This window comes from Xiphophorus couchianus, chromosome 7 (assembly GCF_001444195.1).
Source record: "Xiphophorus couchianus chromosome 7, X_couchianus-1.0, whole genome shotgun sequence".
In the NCBI taxonomy this organism is placed as follows: domain Eukaryota; kingdom Metazoa; phylum Chordata; class Actinopteri; order Cyprinodontiformes; family Poeciliidae; genus Xiphophorus; species Xiphophorus couchianus.
Window position 1 is genome coordinate 7727475 of NC_040234.1, and position 22817 is coordinate 7750291.

The window sequence follows — 22817 nt, forward strand, 5'->3', positions numbered from 1 at the left end:
AACTGAGGAGCCATTGATTGTCTTTCAATCGGTGCAGGATAGTGTGAGGGGCTCCATGCAGTGGATTCGTTATGCATCCCATCAGTTTTGGGTTATGTGCAAGAATTTGAGGTCACACCCAGCCTGAAACCATCCAGATGTTTTTTGTTTTTTTCCCCTACTTGTTTAATTTTCTGAATCTAATTCTCAACAAAAAGAAAAAAAACAAAACATCTTGCCTCAGGTCACAACAAATTAGCATCCTAATAATCTCCTACACATAAGCGATGCTGTATGGGATTGTAGCATGCAGAGAGTTTTGTTCTCACCAGCGACGGAGCATGAGCTCATCCCCAGCTGGGCTGCCAGAGGAGGATCAGGGTAGGAGGGTGTGTGTGTGTTTGTGTGTAGGGGGCTACGAGCAGAGACGTCACGGAGAGCTTTTTACAACCATGAGGTCACGCCTGCGGGTCAGCCGCGTTCCTGGATATTCAAAAGAGAGACGTTTCCTGAGAGAATCCGCTCCTCGGGATGACTCGCGAAAATGTTCCCACGAATGTGTTTTTATCGGGATTCCAAAAGATAACCTGACACAAAAAAACTGTGTTCAGAATCACCTTTTGGATAAATTGTAGCAAGTGTCAAAACCTCAACAACTCTGCCTGGATGGAAAGCATCTACAATTAGCAGTTCTCAAGTTCTCATTGAACAATATAGTGGCGTTACATTGAAGCGACTAAGCAGCCATTTCTCCACATGTTTCAGCTATATGGGTATATATGGACATTCTCCTGCTTCACAACTGAGCAACTCTGTGCTGGTTTCTCATCTGGTGACTCAAGGCACTTAGTTCTGGCCTCACCAAGTAAGATGTGAGTGTGCACCAAGTGGAAGAAAAAACAAAAACTACAAAACAGTAATAATTTAAAGTTTTCTGGTGTGTAGCCATCACTACTCGTAGCCAGCTCGGCTATTAGTCACAGTGTGTAACAAAGTACAGAGGATGTAACGTTGGTGGCAGTTCCTCCTCGCAACTTCAGGGTCTGGAGCATCAGTCATGGTTAGATCGGCTCGGCTCGTGCAATCAGTTAAGGGATGTCACTGCAGATCCTGCTGAGCTCCGCCAAGCCTGAGCGAGAAATGCTGATGTCATGAGATTTCTAATGGAAAATAGGAACTAAATGTAGAGGTCAGAAAAAAAACCATACTCATTTTCCAGCCAGGCAGGCTCTTATGAATAGATTGAACCATGCCAAAAAGTGAAAGCAAAAAAAAACAATAATTTCTGCCTCTGTTCCTTCGATTTTCTTTCAAAATTGCCGGCAACATTATGGAGGAGCAATGACATGGTGTATTAAATCGAAATTAGCCTATAGAGAAGCTTCAGCAGACATGGGCTTGGAGGGATATTATGAGTAACTGCTCCTAAGTGACCCATTAGCTGGAATTGATTGGTTGATTTAACTGCAGTGAATCGGACGTGGATGTGCGAAAGAGCGTCAAAGAAAAAAAAATTTTTTAAACGGATCTCCAGCTCAATGCAACATTTCAACCGCAGCGGCGCACAATGGCGAGAAAAAGAGCAACAAAGGGAAATTACATAATGAAAAACATAACGGAGCAAAAGCAATTTCTAAACTCTTAAATACGTTCGGCGTTCAGCTGAAAAGGAATTAATCGTGAGAGATGCATGAAAGAAAAATCTTCCAACTGTGGTTCTGTGGAGAGCAAACAAAGGGCTTTGGCTGATAATAATGGAAGGAAACTTCAACAAGAAGTCCGATGAAGCACGACGGACGCAAATAGAAATAAGACGGCATGTAAAAGTCTTCCCATTCTGTGGAAGATTACACAGCACATTCGCACCGCTCAAACGTTCACGTTTTGTCACATTAGAAACACAAATGGCAGTTTAAATACGACTTAAAGTGAGCGACCATCACAAAGTAAGTAGATCTTGTAAAGTTGAGTAAACGAAACTTAAAAAGTATGACAGGCATTTGTATTTAACCACCCGAGTCTTATCGTGTGAAAGCAGGTAGGTACCTTTAAGCTAAGCTTTATGTCTACTCTTTCCACCAAAAAAACCTTCATAAATAAGTTTTACGCCTATTCGCAGTTCAGTATTTGCAGATTTTTCTGTGAAATGCAACTCCAAATTCTTGGAACTTTTGGAACATTATTTGATAACCATACAGATATATACTTTTTTATAGTTATTTTTAACCACAATCATTCATGACTTTGTGTAAATCTATCACATAAAATAGATAAGACTAGAACAAAGGCAAACCATAATAATAGACAGAAATGTGCGCTGTAATTTGTAAAATCATCACTTTAATAAGGTGCTGAACATTTTTGACGGTCGTGTTTGTTTTACCCCAAAGGAACACAAAGTAATAACCAAATCCTAGGACGCTACCTAGTGTAAAAAACAAACAAACAGAAAATGACCTTTGACATAATCCAGAGATAAAATATTCACAGTGTGGACAGGAGGAGGGGGTTGAATGCACTGCACTGGACAATTAAGGCAACACATCTGTAGGTGAAAGAACCTTTTCTTTACAAGGCGAGAGAGGGAAAAACAGCACCAGGAACAAATTACGCAGCCTTTTTTATCTCCAGAGGAAAAACATAAAAATACTTTCTATAGTTTCTGGGGGGGAAAAAACCCACCAAAAAATAAGCATGTTAGACAAAACCTTTTTTTTCCCCCTCTACAGGAGAGATTCGCTTTGTTAATATGGAGATGCTTTTGTTGTAGTTTTCATCAGGCAGCAAATCCGTGAGATGGGCTACTTTGCGGTTTTTTTTTTAAGTCAGTTGCTGCAAAGAACTCTGCTGGTGCTTTGAACAAAAAAAAAAATCGTTCGTAGGCTTGTATATATACAAAAAAAAAGGTCCGTCATCAAACTTCTTGTTTCTGGTTGTTGTTAGTGTTGAGACATTCTTTTTGTTTCAATAAATACTGGCACACCGCTTAGGAAGAAAAGTGGATGATTTAAAAAAACAAAAAAAAGCTGTACAAAACAAATTAAAGTTACGTTAAAATTATGGACATTATTAGTTGTAAGTGGGCTGAAGAACTGAAAAGAAAACCCTCCGTCATGCGCTTCTCATTCCAAACGAGAAGCGCCGGTGAGTCCGGTCGCAAGTCCGCGTCTTTGGCTGGCGTCCAGCTGTCGATCTGACGGCATCCCTCTTTCTTTTTTGCATAATATTCATTTTGAGAGGGCCATAAAACACAATTCAAGTGCCTCGCCTTTTTGCTGACAGGCAACATCACAGGTCGCTTAACGCTGTAGGGTCAGTTAAGCCTCCTGGTGAGTCATGGCCAGCACTAAAACACAAGGAGGTCCCAGTTTAATTCCTGAAGGGACTAGTCCTTACTTCAATGTGCATGAAAGTCGCTCGGTGTTGAGTTGGACTCTGTTTGACGTCCCTTTTGTAAACTTCGAGGAGAGTTTTCCAGGTTCTTTTTGAGATCAGGCGAGTGGAAGCTTCCGGAGAGTGACTTTCCATCTCAAACTTTCTGCGAAGGGGCAAACGGTTTGTTCAGGTGGGTCCACCTCAATTCTTTCACGGACAAACAGAGGAAACCGTTAAAAACAGGTCAAACCATCATCAAAGCTTGGGTTAACTACTTCTAAGATGTAAACAACGACGCCTCCGTATGGCGGAAACGTGCATCACCCTCACCGGGGCTTTACAGGTATACATATATACATTTACGTCCTAAAATTTTACGTCTCACAAACTTGCTCTCAGTGTCCCTTTTCTCCTCTTTACTGTGCAAGAGTAGGTGTTTAAATAGCCTTGATTTTCTTCGTCTTTTTTTTTTTCTTTCCTCGTAAGCGTCACACGGAGACAAAGACGTCCAGGTAGAGACGATCGTAGGACTCCCTGAAGAAAAGGACGAGGACGAGGCTGAATAGACATGAGCCGGTTACGCACCAGTTCAGCCATGACAAGTCTGCGTGAGACAAAAAAAAGACAAAAGTTCAGACACGAGGTTTTTAGTACAAGTTTAGAGCTAGGGTCTCCAACCTGAGGCTCTGGAGCCGAAACTTTGGCTAAAATGATTTTAAAAAATCAACAAACATGCTAAAATAGGTTTTAGAGGCAGGTGATATGCTCTTAAACTCTTATCACAATATTTGGTGGCATTTATTGTAATATTGATAAAAAAAAAGTAAGTACAACTTATTGTGCTTGTCGCTGCAGTCAGAGGTTCACAAATGAAAAAATATTGTTCTGCATTTAATCATTTTCATATCGACATGTCATAGAAAAAAAAGTATTGATCTTTTTAATGTAAAAGTTTAAGTGAAATGCTCGTTCTTTAAATATTCCAAAAAAAAAATAAATCCTGTAATTAATATTCATCAGAAATTATGTTATCCTTTTTTTTTTTAAAACTCATGTAACGTTTGTGGCGCTAAGTAAGTTTTATTTACTTAGAACCGCTGAACCTGATCAGAGGGTAAAAAATGTCTCTTTGGGTCGTAAAGGTCGCAGACTCCTGGTTTTACCATTTCATTTACCAGCTGTAATTTTGAAACAAAGCTGCAACATCACAAAATGTGGACAAAGTGAAGCTCTGTGAATCGTTTCCGAATGAACTGTAAGTCTGCAGACGCAGCCTACCAATGCATCACAAATAAAAGCATGCCTAAGTTCAGCCGTACGTACATAAATCCTGAGCAATACACCACAATATATTGATATATACTGTACACCTTCCGAAAGAGTCATCAACATATATATTGAACCCAAATGAGTTGGTCAGATGCAAAGTGATTTATGCACAGGGCTAACATATAATCAATGAGAATTTCTGACATGCCATAAAAAAAATATGAGCTTGTGCTGCTCTTTTACAATCATTCTGAATAATTCAATGGTATTGGCGGAGTTCCCTGCTACCACTGACCTACACTTGAACCTAAGTGTTGTGTAGAGTGAGCCGTTTTATTTGCCCCGGTTTGTTCAGGCTCCATTAGGCACAGGGGAGTTGCTCTTGCTGTCTTTGTTAATGCTGAATTTGTTGGACAGGTTGGGAAGTTCACACCACCACCGAACCCCTAATTCCACATTGCCTTTAACACATCTAAGACACGCGCTTCTCTTCATCAAAATTAAATGATGCTAAGACCGTTTAAAACACATAAAACATAAACAGCCGTCAGATGGAATTTGACTGTGTCTTTAAAAAAAACCAAGTCTGGTAAACTTGACCTGTTTGGCGAGGGAATCTCAGCCAGTAGAGAGGCAGTGGTGCTTTGCTCCAGAGAGCAGGCCAAACTAAATATAGGAAAATCAGGTCAAAACAAACAGTGGGGGTCTGGGACACATGCCAGGACAACGTGCCACAACGCACAACGGCTTTGCTTCGAGTGAAGAAAATTAACACTCTCTCATCTAATGCAAGCCATCCAGGGTCTACCTGCAATACAGAACTGCAGAAGGTTATTAATTCAAACATTCCTTTCCAAATTGAACACAAACTCTTACCAGCTTTATTTAGAAAGTAAAAAAAAAGAAAAGAAATCTACGTACAGAAAAATTTTTTTACGTGGGATATTAACACAATTCAACAGTAAGCGACTGAATTAATCAAAGAGGGGGTGCTTTTATTTTTAAAGAACCGTAAATGTCAGTAGCTGGGTTTTTTATTATAAATGTGCAGAGAATTTTGTCAATATTTCACTAATGTCGAGGAACACACAATTTTGAAATAGCGACGTTTCCATGAAATAAGAAACATAACTAAAGTCAGATGTGAATAAGTTTGTTTGTGCGATAAATCATTAAAAAGAATGTGGCGCCATGATCCTCCAACTACGTCCTGTCGCCGTCTTTTTTGTGGTTTGCATCAGTGGCAACATCCAGTTGTTGATCATGTGACTTGTGATGCAAAAAAAAAAAAGTGATTCCATTAGCGGCGAAACGTTTTGTTGAAAAGTGACAACACGATTGTCGCTTCCATTAAGCAAATTTCTTTTTGAAATGCTAAATTGTGCAATTATGTGGTCAATGGAAACACAGGTAGTATCAATGACGCAAGCTCAGAAGTGAGAGAATAAGATGTTAGGCTAAAGTAATTGCTATGAATACAAACACAAGGCTAGATCCTCAGTTTTCCAGGGCATTATTTTTAAAAGTGCTTAAATAGAACGTAACTGAACTTGTTTTCTTGATTCCTAAAGACATTTAAACCTAAAGGTTTCTTCAGTTCTGAAGATGAGCTGGGAGCTTCAGGCTTATAAATTGATCACATTTAATAGGGATGTTAAGGTCGATGATAGGACCGTTAGGGTAACCAGTATCTGACTGAGCAGTAGATACCCCAACTGGGCTTTTATAAAGTGAGCCAAGATAAATAAAAACAACAAAAAACACTCTGCCCAGCTCATAGAGGAGGAAAAAAAACCAGCTGGAAAAACATTGTCATTCCAAATGTGGATGAAGTGTCCAAGAGACTCAGAAGGCTACATTTCATATATTGTATTTTGAACACAGACTGGTTTCCCTGACGGATAAAACCCCCTAAACACAAACTCGGTGATGTGATACAAGCAGTCCTGGGCAGTGAGGAATGTTTAGACCTCTGCAGTGGAGAAACTAAAAAGCAGCCAGGCAAAAGCACTGTCCCAACGCAGAAGAGCGTCAAGCTTGAGTAATTCATCTACAGCACTCTTGAAGATTGCAAGGCAGAATGGGGATTCCAGAGGAGTGATTAAGTATAGAAACCCAACACAGGTGCCCTCAGGTTTGATCTTTCTAAGCACCAACAGTGCAGTGTTCTCATCTACACACGCATTCACACCTTCAAACGTGTGCTACTCACATGCTGCGATAAGTGACATCAACCCAAAGAACAATGAGTAGAACCAGTAACTCATGACTAACAACCCCATTAGTCCCATACTGCCCATTAGTCCCATTAATGCGGTTGTTATGATTACAAGCAAACTGACCCAGACTTACTGACTTATTTTCAACTACTATAAGAAAAGATAATAACTCTTCTTCTTGAGTCCCAGACCTGCAGTCTAAAGTATGGTTCACACAAGAATTTTTATGCCGATTTTTTATCTTGACTTCTGCCTTCCAATAATCTTAAGGACACACCGATTATCGGAATAGCTCAAGATAATCTTAGGAGATATTTCTGCTATGTGTGGCGTGCTAAGAGTGATCTGCTACACTCGGAGAGACGTCGGGACGGCAGAGATCTAAAATTGGGAATATTCGAAATTGGATATTTGACGAGTTTCGAGAGGCCATGGAGAAAGACTTCCGTACGGCTTTGAAGCGATTCTGGTCCACCATCCGGCGTCTCGGGGGGCGGGGGGAGCAGTACGGCACCAACACTGTTTATAGTGGGGATGGTGTGCTGCTGACCTCTACTCGGGACGTTGTGGGCCGGTGGGCAGAGTACTTCGAAGACCTCCTCAATCCCACCAACATGCCTTCTATTGAAGAAGCTGAGCCTGGGGACTCTGGGTTGGGCTCTCCAATCTCTGGGGACGAGGTCGCCGAGGTGGTTGAGAAGCTCCTCGGTGGCAAGGCTCCAGGGGTGGATGAGATCCGCCCGGAGTTCCTTAAGGCTCTGGATGTTGTAGGGTTGTGTTGGCTGATGCGACTCTGCAATATCGCATTGACATCGGGGGCAGTTCCCCTGGACTGGCAGACCGGGGTGGTGGTCCCCCTGTTCAAAAAGGGGGACCGGAGGGTGTGCTCCAATTATAGAGGGGTCACACTCTTAAGCCTCCCTGGCAAGGTCTATTCAGGGGTCCTGGAGAGGAGGGTCCGTCGGATAGTCGAACCTCGGATCCAGGAAGAGCAGTGTGGTTTTCGTCCTGGTCGTGGAACACTGGACCAGCTCTACACCCTCGGCAGGGTCCTGGAGGGTGCATGGGAGTTCGCCCAACCAGTCTACATGTGTTTTGTGGACTTGGAGAAGGCGTTCGACCGTGTCCCTCGGGGAGCCCTGTGGGGGGTTCTCCGGGAGTATGGGGTACCGGGCCCTTTGATACGGGCTGTCAGGTCCCTGTATGACCGGTGTCAGAGTCTGGTCCGCATTGCCGGCAGTAAGTCGGGCTCGTTTCCGGTGAGAGTTGGACTCCGCCAGGGCTGCCCTTTGTCACCGATTCTGTTAATTACTTTCATGGACAGAATTTCTAGGCGCAGCCAAGGAGTTGAGGGGATCCAATTTGGTGGCCTTAGGATCTCGTCTCTGCTTTTTGCAGACGATGTGGTCCTACTGGCCTCATCAGGTCATGATCTGCAGCTCTCGCTGGAGCGGTTCGCAGCCGAGTGTGAAGCGGCCGGGATGGGGATCAGTGCCTCCAAATCCGAGGCCATGGTCTTGAGCCGGAAAAGGGTAGAGTGCCTTCTCCGCGTCAAGGGGGGTGTCCTGCCCCAGGTGGAGGAGTTCAAGTATCTTGGGATCTTGTTCACGAATGAGGGAAGAAGGGAGCGGGAGATCGACAGGCGGATTGGCGCAGCGTCTGCTGTCAAGCGGGCGCTGTACCGGTCCGTCGTGGTGAAGAGAAAGGTGAGCCAAAAAGCGAAGCTCTCGATTTACCGGTCGATCTACGTTCCCACCCTCATCTATGGTCATGAGCTTTGGGTCATGACCGAAAGAACGAGATCGCGGATACAAGCGGCCGAAATGGGTTTTCTCCGTAGGGTGGCTGGGCTCTCCCTTAGAGATAGGGTGAGAAGCTCAGTCATCCGGGAGGGACTCAGAGTAGAGCTGCTGCTCCTTCACATCGAGAGGAGCCAGTTGAGGTGGCTCGGGCATCTGGCCAGGATGCCTCCTGGATGCCTCCCTGGTGAGGTGTTCCGGGCACGTCCCACCGGGAGGAGGCCCCGGGGAAGACCCAGGACACGCTGGAGGGACTATGTCTCTCGGCTGGCCTGGGAACACCTCGGGATTCCCCCGGAAGAGCTGGAGGAAGTGGCTGGGGAGAGGGAAGTCTGGGCCTCCCTTCTGAAGCTGCTACCCCCGCGACCCGACCTCGGATAAGCGGAAGAAGATGGATGGATGGATATTTGACGTTGGATTGTCTTGGCAGGATAAATTGTGTGGTGTTCTCCGATGAAAAATCAGAACACAGCCTGTTGAATATGTCTTTTAGCTGATCAGAAAGCGAGGTGACAGTAACACTGCGGGGAATTCAAAATACACACAGAAAACTAAACAACTGCTATGGCACACCAGAACGCCCAGCGGACATTGAAGATGTCTTTGTATTGCTTTATCTCTGTCAGATATAATCCACAAACTATCGCCATTGCTTCTTCCTAGCTGGCCTTGTGTGTTTACTCTTCTGAGAGATTTTCTGTCTGAAATTGGAATGTTAGTGAGTGAAATCGGTTTGTTTGGCAGTATAGTGTCGCGTCACACTATACTATCAAACCTGTCATCCCTAAGATTTATTATCATCGTGTGTGGTCTCTGATTTTTGGAAAGCTGGCAGACGATTTTAAAATCTTGCCGTGTGAACCCGGCATATGTCAAGTGTCACTCTGTACAAGTCTTAGTCAAGACAACACTATTTCTTCAACTACAGTACAAGTTACACAGTGTTGTCTCCATGTCTATGAGCACACAGATGAAACTATAAGGCTTACACTGTCGCACACTTCATGCTCCTGTTTTTCTACGAAAAAATGGACATTGGGTAGGATTCACGAAGATGAAAGGCATGTGGTTCAAGAGCAGAGGGGTTGAGGGATTGGGATGTAGGTGTCTGCCGAGAGAAGTCAAGACTCCAGAAGCGGCCTCATTAATCAGGACTGTGTGAGTTGGACAGCAGGAGACCAGGCATGGAGGTAGGTTAATGGAGTGTATTTATCTGACGAGCATTCTCCGTCTCAAACTCTCTCCCTTTCTTGTCTGAGGCTCACCCATCTGAAGTTGGGAGAAACTCAGCGTGTTTGTCGGGGGGAGAGGCGACGGCTTTAAAGGAATGCTAATGCGATGCTGAAAGATTTACGAGATCTCTGATTTCTAAGGACAGAGTTGTCAGAAAGTCTGGAAGAAACTCAGCTGAAATACCTAACAAACGGAACAGGGGAGGAGGGAGCGATTGGGAGGAGACTTAAAAACAGAGTGACAATCATTCTTATGCTGAACAATTTTATTAAGTCAACGATTGCTCATTTTGTAAGGAAAGAGACGAAAAAAGAACTAATCACAGATATTAACACCAGGAGAGTTTGAAACCTCATGAAAGTCTAAAAATCCCTACATAAATACATGAACCCCCGCTGAACCTCACATCTCTGACATTCTTCTACGACCAGCACAAAACAAAGTTAACATGGTTTTTATTATGCTAAATTGAAATAGGGATTCAAGCAGGGACGTTTGGAGTTACATTTTGTAGTCATTTTTGGAGATGAAATTTTACAATAAGCAGGATGAGATTGACAGAAACACTGATTGTTTTATATAAAGACAAGACGACAGGCAGGTAGATAGATACCCTATAAGAAGGACAAAGTAAAAACAAACTAATCCATCTGGAGAAGACAGTGAAAGTTTAGTAAGAAAGTTTGGTTAATGACCATTAGATGATAAAACAAAATGAACTGGGCCACATAAAATGTTTTCAACTATTATTTTTTGCTTTTTAATGACACTGATTTGCAATGCTAGTTTGTAGAGTGTGCTACTGGAAACTGTCAGATCCATGTCTTTGTAAAATGTTGTAAAATCAAAGTATCGATTTAATTGGTGAACACAGCTATAACTGTAATGGCCAACCTGCTGTTGTTTTTATCGCAGAAGTAGGAAGAATTGTCCATTTTCTGTTTTAAGTAAATGAAGTTTGATTAAAAGTGGTGTAGTACAAAGTAGGCGAATAAATAAGCTGATCGTATATGCAATTATCTTACTTGGCGACAGGTCAGTCACGTGATGGGGAGCAAGAGCATCATTTCAGGAAATGGTTTATCTGTAGGATCACATTCAGAGGGCAGCTGTGTGAGCGGCGACAGTCCCTCATATTAACAGCCTATTATAACTGCTGCCAGTGTCAGCAGAACAGTGCCTCTGATCGGCACAGGAACGGGTGTCGGCGGCCATCTTATGGCTTTTATGAGCCTTAATTGAGGTCAGAGTGGGGATGTGATTAATGACGCTGACTTCTTTACGGCATTGGCCTTTTGCATGAAAGCATTGGAAGGGGAAGAGTGGGGGGTCACACCTCATGATGAATTAGGTATAGATAACAAGATTACTTAGAAAGAATCATTTCATCTTACAAGTGTATCAAAATAAATTAGATCACAAAAAAGTACATTTTATTTAATAATTCAATTTGACACTTAAGTTAACTTTTCAATGATGCATTGAGATGCGTACAGAAAGTCTTCCTGAATACTACTTATAACTTCTTTGTGAGAAAAGCATCGCTGTCTCGGTACTGTCTGAGTCCATGATTAAAAGTTTGTCTTTTTCCCTGAAAACCTCCACAGTGTTTATGGGAGTTTTAAAGACAATTTTATTTCAGTACTGAATACAAACTTTAGCAGAAACCAAAAAGAAATTGGTTTTGGGACTAAAGCAGAGCAGCAATTGTTCCTCAGAGCTCAATAATATGCGCCTCCCCCCCCCCAACACGTAGGAGGTCTGACAACGCACCGCTCTGTGGGAAAAACTCAACGCCACCCTTTAAGTTTCATCTCACCTTCCTCCTCCTCCACATGCAGTCTTGGTTCTACAATGCCCCTCCGCTGCTTTGCATTCCACCCTGTGCTCCCTGTTCAATGACACAAACACTCTGCAGACGGAATCGAAGAGAGCGACAATATATACATATATGGCCCCGGGGGCCTGCATTTTTTAAATATTCAAAACACAATGAAGTTGAAAGTTATCAAAGCTTACTGATCCACGACCAACCTCTAAGAGATATTACAATGAACAAGAGGGTAAATTCATAACCGCCTCCCTGCTCCCAGCGCCGTAATTCTGGCTGTTTAAGGAGGAAGTGGGCAGCCAGAGGGAAAACTTTAAAGTGGAAAAAGAAGGGGATGGTTTTTTTTTTTTTTCTTTAAAAGGTCAGTTTTGCTAAGTTTTCAATAGCGAGAGGTTACCGGGTTTCGAAGAGATGACGCTGATGCAGAATTGATTCGATTCAAAGTCTGAATCTTATTTTCCTCATCCATTATGAGACCACAGCGAGGATAAAATCATATTAATGAGACGCACACTGGAATACTTCCAAAGTGAATTTTGATAATCCAATTTTCTTTTGCACGAGTGATCTCTTGCGGAGAACAGAATGTTGTTTTAAAGACAAAACCGGATTCATTCATTTGTCACAAGGCAATATAAAGTTGGACAACTTGCACGTATATTTAAAAGCAGAATGTGTCTTATAAGAGTGGAAATTTAAGAGTGGAATAGAAAACATGCTGCAAAGTCGCATAAAAGCCCACTACAATCTGTTACGATCATTAACCAGTCACGTTACAACCACCAACTTCAATGAATCATGATGGGATTTTACGTAACAAAGACAAAGTGAAACCAGTTGCTTTAAAAGTCACTTAATTAGTAAATAGAGTCCAAATGTGTGTGATCTAATCTCTACGTAAGCACAGATCTTCTGAAAATGCCTCAGGGGGTTGTCAGAAAGCACCAAAAAAGAAAGATCCACAGCTCAGGTGAGAAAATCGACTGTCAACTACCAGAGATAAGATAAGATAAATCTTTATTGTCATTGTCACAAGAACAACGAAATTCAAAAGGTGCCATCAGTCAGCACATGCCCAAAAACAAAAAAATAACTGTCTCACAATTCACACACAACGCAAGAATCAACAAACTGGCAAAAAAAACCAAACACTAAATAAGAACAGCCACATTCTCACATACATCATTTATGATGATTAATGGTTGTTTTCGATTGCCTTTAGTTTTGTTATTGCTATCGGGTAGAAACTGTCTCTGAGACGGTTGGTTCTTGTTCTGGTTGCTCTGTATCTTCTGCCTGAAGGCAGCAGTGTGAACAGAGAATGTCCGGGGTGAGAAGTGTCCTTTGTGATGTGTTGTGCTTTTCTTAGACAGCGGTCGCTGTGCAGGTTCTCCAGTGAGGACCAAAATCCGACTTTAGTAGAAGAGCATCAAGAACACTGCCAGAGTACAAAAAAAAATCCTATCAAGAAACTTGGATAGAAACATTTTGTGGCTGCCTGTAGCATCACAAAATGTTTTAGAGTCCAAAGAACAAACAGACTGCATGTTGCTGACTTTAAAATTGACTCTGAGCAGTGATATGTCTTTGGGACACAAAAAGAAAATATATTTTTTTGGTATTAAAGTGTCTAAAGTCATTACATCTGCTGCAACTATTTAAACGAAGAGACAACCCTTGCATTTTGTTACAGCGTGTCTCGAGTTCAGGACGTAAAAACCTGCTTCTTTAACAGTACTTAAGTCAATCTTCTTTTTGTCTGTGCCAGGGGTTACATGATTGCCACAAAAAAGAAGCTACCTAGATGTTTTTAAATAACTATTTCATATACATATTATAAACCTTTACTAGAGCTTATCAAGTAAAGGTTTTTGACTTTTCATCAAACCCTTTTTGATGAAAAGTTATGTAAATAAGGAAGAGCCCCAATGATTAGTGCCTTAAAACAGAAAGAAATGGAGAAACAGTGATGCTGAGGGTCAATGGGGTGACATTTTGTGAAGAAATCAGGTGTGGATTACTGTCCAAACGTCCCTCTCCTGGAGACTCCTCAAACCTGAGGCTGGATGACACAAAAGCAGATTTCTTTTGGCCACTACGGCGAACACTGCCGGCGGTGTTTACCCAACACTTGTCATCACCCTGAGGTTGTCACCCCAACAGTGAAAAATGACGGCAACAGCGGCCTGCTGTGAGGGGCATTTATCAATGCCTCGGAAATGGGAAGTTTAGTTCAGGATGGCAACGAACCCTGTGATCGTTCTAGACGCTCAGGGTCAGCGGCTCTTTGAAATATTCTGAAATATTTCAAGAAGAAATATTCTTCTTGAAATAAGAGTGTCCAGTTGCACATCAACACCAATGTTGTACCAAACCAGCAACAATCTGGAGAAAACGACACAGTTCTACAAACTCAGCCATGATACTGTACATCAGTGAAGTTTCGAGAACGTTTTGCCAGTTACTGCGTCTGATTGGATTCAAGTAAATGCTAAGAACCAAAGATGAGAGAAACACCTCATGTTTAAATTACATTCTTGTTGTTAAATCTTGCTTTTAACCCTTGGTCTGGTCTGTAATACAGCAAAAACTCACCATCTTATTGTTAATCAGTCCTTTAGGGCATGTAGAGACGACTTGGACAATTACTATGTAGCAGAGGAGCCTCGACTAGATGGTTTTGATCGATGACCGGTTTATGTGAAGATTTGACCTGTTGATACTGATTCAGCCAAACTGGATTTCTCTAGAAGAACTGTAATGCAAGACGATATAAGCAAAAAGAATTCAAAATCTTTTCCAGATTTCCCGCCTTATTTATATTAGGAGCAGAGGCAAAAGTATCTATAAAAACAGGGTTTTAAAACAAATACAAAGTGATTTGGGAGAGGACATTTTAAAATGCCTTTGAGATCTTTTCTATTTGCACAGATTCCTCATTAGCGTAAGTGATACTACCAAAATGCTACCAACACTTACAAATAGACAAGCTCTAAAAGAAAAAAGCAAGTTTGCTATAATACGTCTTGCTCTTTCTCACTCTCTCGCAGCCCAAATGAATCACAGGAATGTCTCAACATGTTGTGGAAAATACAGTTTCCATTTAAAAAGCTATTTTAAATCTCTGCAATTCCCCTTATTTTACCTACAACAGCTTACTAATGCTGAAAATAGTAAAAACTATAAATCTTTCTCATTTAGTAACATCATAGATGGTGCAATCTCTAATCAGAAAAGAGAATCAGATCTTTGAGTCGTCCACCAGCTGGTCACCAATTCAATTCAAAAATACTTTATCGATCCCAAAGGGAAATTAAATTGTGTTGCAACTCATTTAATTAAAGAGTTGTTGCTGAAATACAGCAATCTGTATTACAACGAATTTGAAGAAGTCTCCGACTGAAGACACTCTGTTTTGCAATGGAGAGGACGGTCAGTGTTGTCCATAACATTCTTATATTAAATTGAAGAAATTGTACATTTAAAAATTACATGTCTTAATTTTCTCTTTAGAGCTCAGCAGGAAATTTTTACACAACGTGGAGAGCAATTAAAAGACAGACCAGAGATTTGATTTATTATTTTTGGATTCATATTGTGGTGAAGAATAAGAACAAGAGGGAAAATTCAATGCTAAAATATACACAAATCTCAGGATTGGGTCAATTTACAGCCCTAAGCACCACACGATGCCTGTTGAGACAAGGTGATGCGGGAGCAGACTTTCAGAGACGCTTTCCGAGTAAGAAGCTAGCAATCCACCGCCGTGGCAGCCATCTCCACGCTCCCTTTACTATGCCTGAAGCAAGGAGAAGTCTCGAACAAGAAACCTTGGGTGCATCATTATCTATTTATCAACTTCAAGGTTGCAAGTGCAAAAAAGGGAGAAACTAAAGCCTCCTTCTAATGTGCCTGATCTTTTCAATTCCTGACACACTGATTGTGGAGATCTGACTTAAACATCCCTGAGCTTCCCCCGTCACACACACACACGCAAACACACCCTATGCACACAACATACTTAGATGTGCCGAATCCTGCATTCAGCCACACCATGTAGTCAATCATTCAGAGATGCAGAGAGAAATACCGAGCAGAGGATGCATCATGTATACTTTATAAGTTCAGCTCTCGTGTCAGGCTGCAGTAGATCAGTGCACACCTGATGTATTTCTGTCTCTTCCGTGATTCATCCTCGTACTGGCATGTGGTCATTTCAAATAAATCAGAAAACATTACCTGTCTTGTGGATCACAGATTTCAAAGCCGCTTTCACTCTGATTAAGTCGTCCCTTAACACTTCCCGTTGCGGCAAAAGATAAATCCGCAGACGCATCAACCCTGCTTACTGCTGCTCAACACGTGAAGCCGCACTGATGGTACAGCCTCTAATTGAACACCACGGGTGATTTATCAAAGGTAAATCCGATTCTAGTATCTTTAAGCAAGGAAATATGGAGGGGAAAAAAATCAAGCATCCCAAATAACAATATGGTTCTGAGTTTGCACCAGTATTCACACAGCAACAGCAACTGCCTGGAAGACAGAAGAAATGCAGGTGACAAGATGTCCCATCCCTGCACGAATTGCTACATAAACTGACAGCCAGCTCAAAGACATAAAAGGAGGGAAATGCAACAAAACGTTTGTACCTTCCAGTAGGCCAGCTTACCCTAGAAACAACATTTCCTTCCAGGTGCACCAGGATGTCTAATATTTACCCATTTAAACAGGAGTTCATGTGTGTTTACATAAGTAAGGTTGCAGATGATCCCCGTTCCCGAGGCAACCACGAAGCCTCTGCTTTTGGTGAAATAAAATGAGGTTAAATGCTTTACGTTTTCTACAATTAATTAACCGGAATGAAAATGTAAAACTCTAACCCTTAACATGGATAAATAAAAGACAGAAAATATATAATAAACTATGCAAAAAATGCAAAACATAACAGTTGCAACGAAATGCACGCAACAGTCAAAAATAAAGGAATTAAGTAAAAAAAATAAGTTGATGTGCATATACCTCAAGATTTCTGCTGATTAAAATGATAAGGTCTTCTTGTTATAGTTTACTCTGCATCACCAGAACCAGAACCAAAACATGGAAAAGCAGCATTCAGTTTTCATGCTCCAAAAATCTGGAACAAACTTCCAGAAAACTACAAAACAACCGAAACGTTGACTTTCTTTAAATCAAGGCTAAAACCCCGCCTCTTCAGAGCTGCTTTTGATTAATAACAACTGGAACATTGATTAATATAATTGACATGTATGTTTTTTGATGATGGCATCTGACAAAATGCAACGTTTATTGCTTGTTTGTTATTGTGTTGTGTTTTTATCGTGTAAATCACTTTGTTACTGAAATGTGCTACACAAATAAACTTGATTTGACCTTTTTACAGGTAATCTCAGCCCTTTGGTCTTACTTGTTGGGTAAAAGGTGAGGAAGAAGAGTAGAAGTCCAGCAGCCAAGTTCCCCAGGAAGGTGACGACACCACAGGTGATGCCTTCAGGGACCGGGTACACCGTCTCAATGAAGAGTTCGAAGAATATCGGCACACTGCTGTTCACGAATATGCCAACCAGGATGCAGGAAGTGTAGAGGATGGCTGTGGAGAGATAAAACAAACGGCGGAACCAAATAAATAAAGAAATAAATATATTTTAAAGCAACACATTAATAAAATAAACCCGAGCGATTCTTCTGAAAGAAAGATACGAGGATGCAGTTTGTGGAACAGGAGTGATATATTCAACCTTTGAGGGCTTCCTGCTCCACCTTTTTTTTTTTTTTTTTTACCAGCACCAGATTTATGACGGACCTTCACCACGACACAACGGTCCATTTAGTAAGCGAGGCCTCCAGGTGGCAATTTAACAGGAAACCAAAATACTGTAGGTGTTTTCACAGTAAATGGCTTTCTTTCTCAAACCCAATTCCAGCGTGCTTTTGCCCCTTTTCCTCGGTGTGACATGATTAGTTTGTCACTCGAAATGTGTTTCTCCGGCTCAACTTCATAATTATGATGTTTCTCTTTCATGAGCGCTGTCTCAGAAGTAATAGGTTGGAAGCAGAAGGTGCACAAGCTAATAGAACATGTAAGAATAAAACACGTTTCTCTAGAACAGCAATTTGTTTTTCCACCAAATTGTGTTTTCAGTTTCTTCTTTCTTACTTAAATCTTTTAAATAATTCATCTTTAACTTTGGGGAAAATATTCAATGATGAATATATTAGCTCTGGACTCATAATTGTTGCAACTATCTTTACAAAAAGTTGAGTGAGGTGTGATGTATCCTGTCCTAATTCTTACTCTCCACTTGGGGTTGGGGAGACTGCTTGTACCAGTCTGGCATGTCGTGCAACAAAAACATGTTGATTGCCTTGGCCGACAAATTCAGTTTCAATTTATTTTGCAATATATCACTGGTTTTAGTTCGCCTGCGCACGCCACATTAAGATGCAGCTCATGTCACGGATCCTACAGTACATCAAAATGAAATTTCTTATTCTGCGGGCGAGCTTTTAATTCGACATCTACCGATTCGATCCGAGGTGACGCCAACGTGTAAAGAAACCAACTCATCGTGCCAGAGTCCCCGCTTTCTTCCTAATCTCAGCGAAACGATGGCAATGTGTCTGCATGTTCCTTTTATCGCAGCTCCTCTGAGGTACATTGCATTCCTGAGAACAGGTTTGCAACTGGGAATCCTCGCCCCCAAGAGGCTGCCTTCAAAAGGAGATGTGTTTTCTGTATGTCGGGTCCCAAAAGGTAGGAGGAGACCCTTTGAAGGAAGACGATAACTAATCATCTCTGAGGAATGCTTTGAATATTGTAAGCTGGCAGAAAATGTAAAAATGAGAACACGACCAGAATTTAGCGCTACAGATCTATAAATATTTGTTACATAAAAGACTTGTATCCATTCGTTGCCTTCTGAGTAAGTGAACTGTCACCCCGTCACAAAAAGGTGTTTGGGTCACATCTAGCACATGCTGAGATAGAATACCTTGTGTTCCATCTTAGCATATGTGATATTTCTATAGATAATCCTGTTTTCCACCCACTCGTTCATGTCTTAATTGTGGATTCTATGTTAACCAATATTTGGAGTGGGTTTCTATGTTGGTAAGTAGGTTTTGAGTCACAACCCGACTGTATTTTTGGGTTATTTATGTATTTAGTTGGAAGTAGGTATGAACGTCTGACTGGTAATAAGGTACATCAGTAGGGGTGGACCAATTGCATTTTTCTGGACGATCACTGATTTTTAAAAAAGTCTTTCCTGCTGATTACAAATTTTGGCCGATACCAATTTTTTTCTGTCTGAAAAGTTGCAAACTTTAGCGACAAAGTTGCTGAGTTGGCATCAGTGTGGTGACTACTGTTAGCCTCAGATGTGACCCGTTGGGCGGGTCCGTCATTAATTTATTGTCTGCTGATTTATACATAGGTTATGTTTAGTACTGACACACAAAATGTAAAAACCACATTGAAACAACATATTTTATTACCAAGAATGCCTTCAAACAATACTTGCAGCTGCTGATAAGACATGATCTTGTCCATTAGCCTTGAGTTGTTGCTAACTTTTCATTTTTTTTCTAGCAATTGGGGCAATAATGTTTCCAACAGAAATATTGCTTTTGGGGTAATTCCATCCTCCTAAGTGGTCCAATATGACAAAACTAATCAATGTACTTTGGTGAATTTTGGAGAAAAGAAGTGCGCACTCTCCTTTTTATTCTGCTGTAAGGAGCCCCACCGAATATTTTTTTTTCTTTTCGCCTGGCATATTAGGCATACCACATGGATATACTACTTGCCTACATGTACCAGGGAAGTGTCACTCTAGAGAAAAGGGATATTTGGAGATATCTGAATTGCTTGACTCACTTTATTAGATCAATCTTGCGTCTGCTATACTGTAAACATAGACTCCTTGCATATCTATAACCCTCGACCATCAATCAGTTTACCTCATTTCCTTTAGAATGAGAAGTGATTTTTGGATTACAAATACGCTTCCATGCTCTGTGGTTCCAGATGCCACATCATCTATAAGTGATGGGTGAGAGAACAAATGCTTTTGTGTCAGAAAAATGTGTTTTAACATCCCTTTTATGTTTCTGCTTGAAAAACTGTGAAATGCCCAATTGTGATTAATTTATGTTTTATATGTTGATGAATGGGATGTTTTCTGGTTGTAAAATATGATACTTCCTTTTCAACGGAATGCATTAGCTTCTTTGTGTTTGCGTGTGTGTAGGGGTGTACTTGTTTAGGTATTCTATTTCTGACATATTTACTAACCCTCTGAAGACCCAAGGGTCTAATTCGGTGTTAGATGTTAGGTTTAGAGGTATGGTGTGAATTAAGTTTGGTTAAGGTTGGGGTTAAGAATGATTTAGTATTAGTTAAGGTCAAGGAAAATGTCTGGGTTAGACATAAATACAGTCACTAAAATGAATGAAAGTCAATACAAAGTTCTAACATGGGCAGAAATACAAACTCAGGGTTTCCTCCAGAAAACCTGCTAAGCCTGGTGGTAGGGGGAGCTGGGTAACGCTACCATGTTTGAGTGTTTAAAAAATGTCTTTACTGTTACTGGTGTCTTTACTGTTACTGGCCCGCCAGGCTGATAATACACTGAAGAAAACCCTGAAACTTGTGTGTGTGTACTTTCTTATAGTTCTAAGAAGCTATTCTTCTTAGTTCTATTTCTGGCATATTTACTATCCTTCTGAAGACCAATGGTCCTTATTGGAACCAAAGCCTAGTCCTAATTAGGGCTGAAATGATTCCTCGAGTGATTCGAGTACCTCGATTATTAAAATTTCTTACGGAAAATGTATCTACCTCGAAGCTTCGTTAAGTTATGTTTTATTATTTAGTGCACCGTGTTCCGGCCGAGGTATTACTTGCATTGTGCAGTGCTCTCACTTCCGCCTGAGTTGTTGACGGAAGATAAGTGTTAGCAGCATAACGTCCAGTTTTAAAGTCCGGCCTGGGAGGATTTTATTGATTGATGATTATGTCTGGGTCTTTATCGTTTTTCGGGGGACCAATAAGCATCCTTAAAATGACTGGCGAGATGCCTGGAGTACGGCAGCTTTTTTCCTCCCAGAGCTGCTGCCTCGTGGTTAGTTCAGAGCGAACAGTGGGGAACAGCGCTGCAGGTGTATTTATACAGGTGAGTGGAAAGAATGAACACTGCGGGCGGCTGTGCATTAGATCATTAACGTAAGTGTAGCTTTACAGACGAACCAGAACATTTATCTCATATCATCCCGGTCTCAACAAATGGGTGGTGGAGCTCATCTTGGTGACACGTAGCTGGTAGACGAGTTTCTGTGTGACGAACGAAGATGTCAAATCCCGTCGCTAACATAAACACAAGAGCTATAAATGTCTGGGCAAGGTGAGAGTTCATCTATTAAATTCACTGCAGATGAATACATAAACAAAAAGTTGGATCATAGACATTTTTATAAGTGTATTTGTGAGCCTGCCTCTTTATTATTGAGTTGAATATAATTTCAGATTTTTGTCTAACTTTTCTTCAGGTTAACTTAGAAAGTGAGCTATTATTGTTACAGGTTAATTTTCTAAACTACAAAAAAGTAACTGTTAGGGATGCTCAAATATGAAAAATTGGACTGATGTTGATATGCGGTAGTAATACTGCTGTTATGTTAGATGTTTTTACTGTATCTTTTTTTTATCCAATTACTCGATTAATCGTAAGAATAATTGATAGATTATTAGATTACTAAAATATTTGTTTACAACAGCCCTAATCCTAATGCTGTGGACCTCCCTGTGATAGGGGTTATGGTTTTAGTTAAAGTTAAGGGTTAAGACTAAGGTGTGAACTGAGTTTAGGTTAGGCTTAAGTTTAAGCATGTGCTGGTAATGGTTAAGTTTAGTGTAAGGGTCCAGGTTATAGAAATGAATGAAAATTGAATTAAAGTCAATGTAAAGTCCTTGTGAAGAGAGAAAGGCATGCTAGGTGTCACATCGCAATGTCTTGCTGCCCTCTTAGGTACGATGCCAGACAAATGAGACTGGGAGCTGGCTGCATCAGGCTGCCAGTGTATAAAAGGACATGAGCTAGAGAGAGAGCGGTTCCAGGGGCTGGGAGAATGATGATGGACGATCGTGATTACAATCTGTGGTTTAGAAATACATGATTATATGCTTATTAGATGGCTTAGGGAAGGGGAGCTAAATCCACTAACATCCCATGTTATCGCTGATGTGAATTGATTGATAGCTCGGCTTGTCACACCTACTTCCTTTAATCATTTTGACTTTGTACTCCAACACGCACAATGAGACAGTGACTACAGGGTGGAACATGTGACTAAGCTTCAGTGACTGGAAAAAAAAGAAAAAATCTGAGAGTCACCTTGACGGCGGGCCTACCTGCAGTAACCGGGAGGTGGGTAATTGTGCTCAAACAGGTGAGCGTAAACCATGTCGAGGACAGCGAGGCTCCTGCCAGCATCAGCACCAGAATCAGCTTCAGCATCCCACGGATGGAGTCTGCAAATCTGAGGTTCAGAAAAAGGCAAGGAGGGTGGAAAACAACAATAAAACTCCCTGTTGCGTAAAAATTCAAAGATACATACAAGCTGACGAGATTAAAAGATAGCTGCTCCGGAAACAAGACGCATCCTTCACAAACACAAGATGATGCGACGCAATTTTTCAGCAACTCAGGTTCCTCTGTGACGAGTGTCAAAATATATTACAGAGCACACGCACTGTTTCACAGGAAGGATAGATCATTTCCATCTCCCACTTGTTTCTGAGTGCGTCAGTTCTACTTCTCATTAGACTGGGAGACAAAACGCGTCGAGTTGATTCAATTTGTCTCACCAACTGAGCAGGCAAACTCAAGACACGCAGCATATTATAGTGTGGAAGGGAAACCACTGGGCCATATTTACAAAGAGATCCTTTAAGTTTCCAGACTTTTTTCCGCAGCCCCGTCTAAATTCATTTCAGCTGGCCCTCTCTTTACCTCTGGGTATACATATGTATGCTTGAGGAAGATTAGATGAGGCTGGATTTGCCTGTAGCAAAGACAGGCACTAATTGCT

General features: G+C 41.3%; 1 protein-coding gene across 1 annotated transcript in view; it reads right to left on the reverse strand.

Annotated features, from left to right (window-relative positions):
- Positions 1 to 2299: 2299 nt before the first annotated feature.
- The window catches only part of slc49a4 (solute carrier family 49 member 4), a 51980-nt gene continuing 31462 nt past the window's right edge, over positions 2300 to 22817 (reverse strand). Inside the window, exons 7-9 of the mRNA XM_028022145.1 lie at positions 22138 to 22265; positions 17134 to 17316; positions 2300 to 3958 (exon numbers count right to left, since the gene is read on the reverse strand). Of these exons, the coding sequence (XP_027877946.1) occupies positions 3843 to 3958; positions 17134 to 17316; positions 22138 to 22265 (427 nt within the window). The 3' untranslated portion in view covers positions 2300 to 3842. The remainder of the gene's footprint in view (positions 3959 to 17133; positions 17317 to 22137; positions 22266 to 22817) is intronic.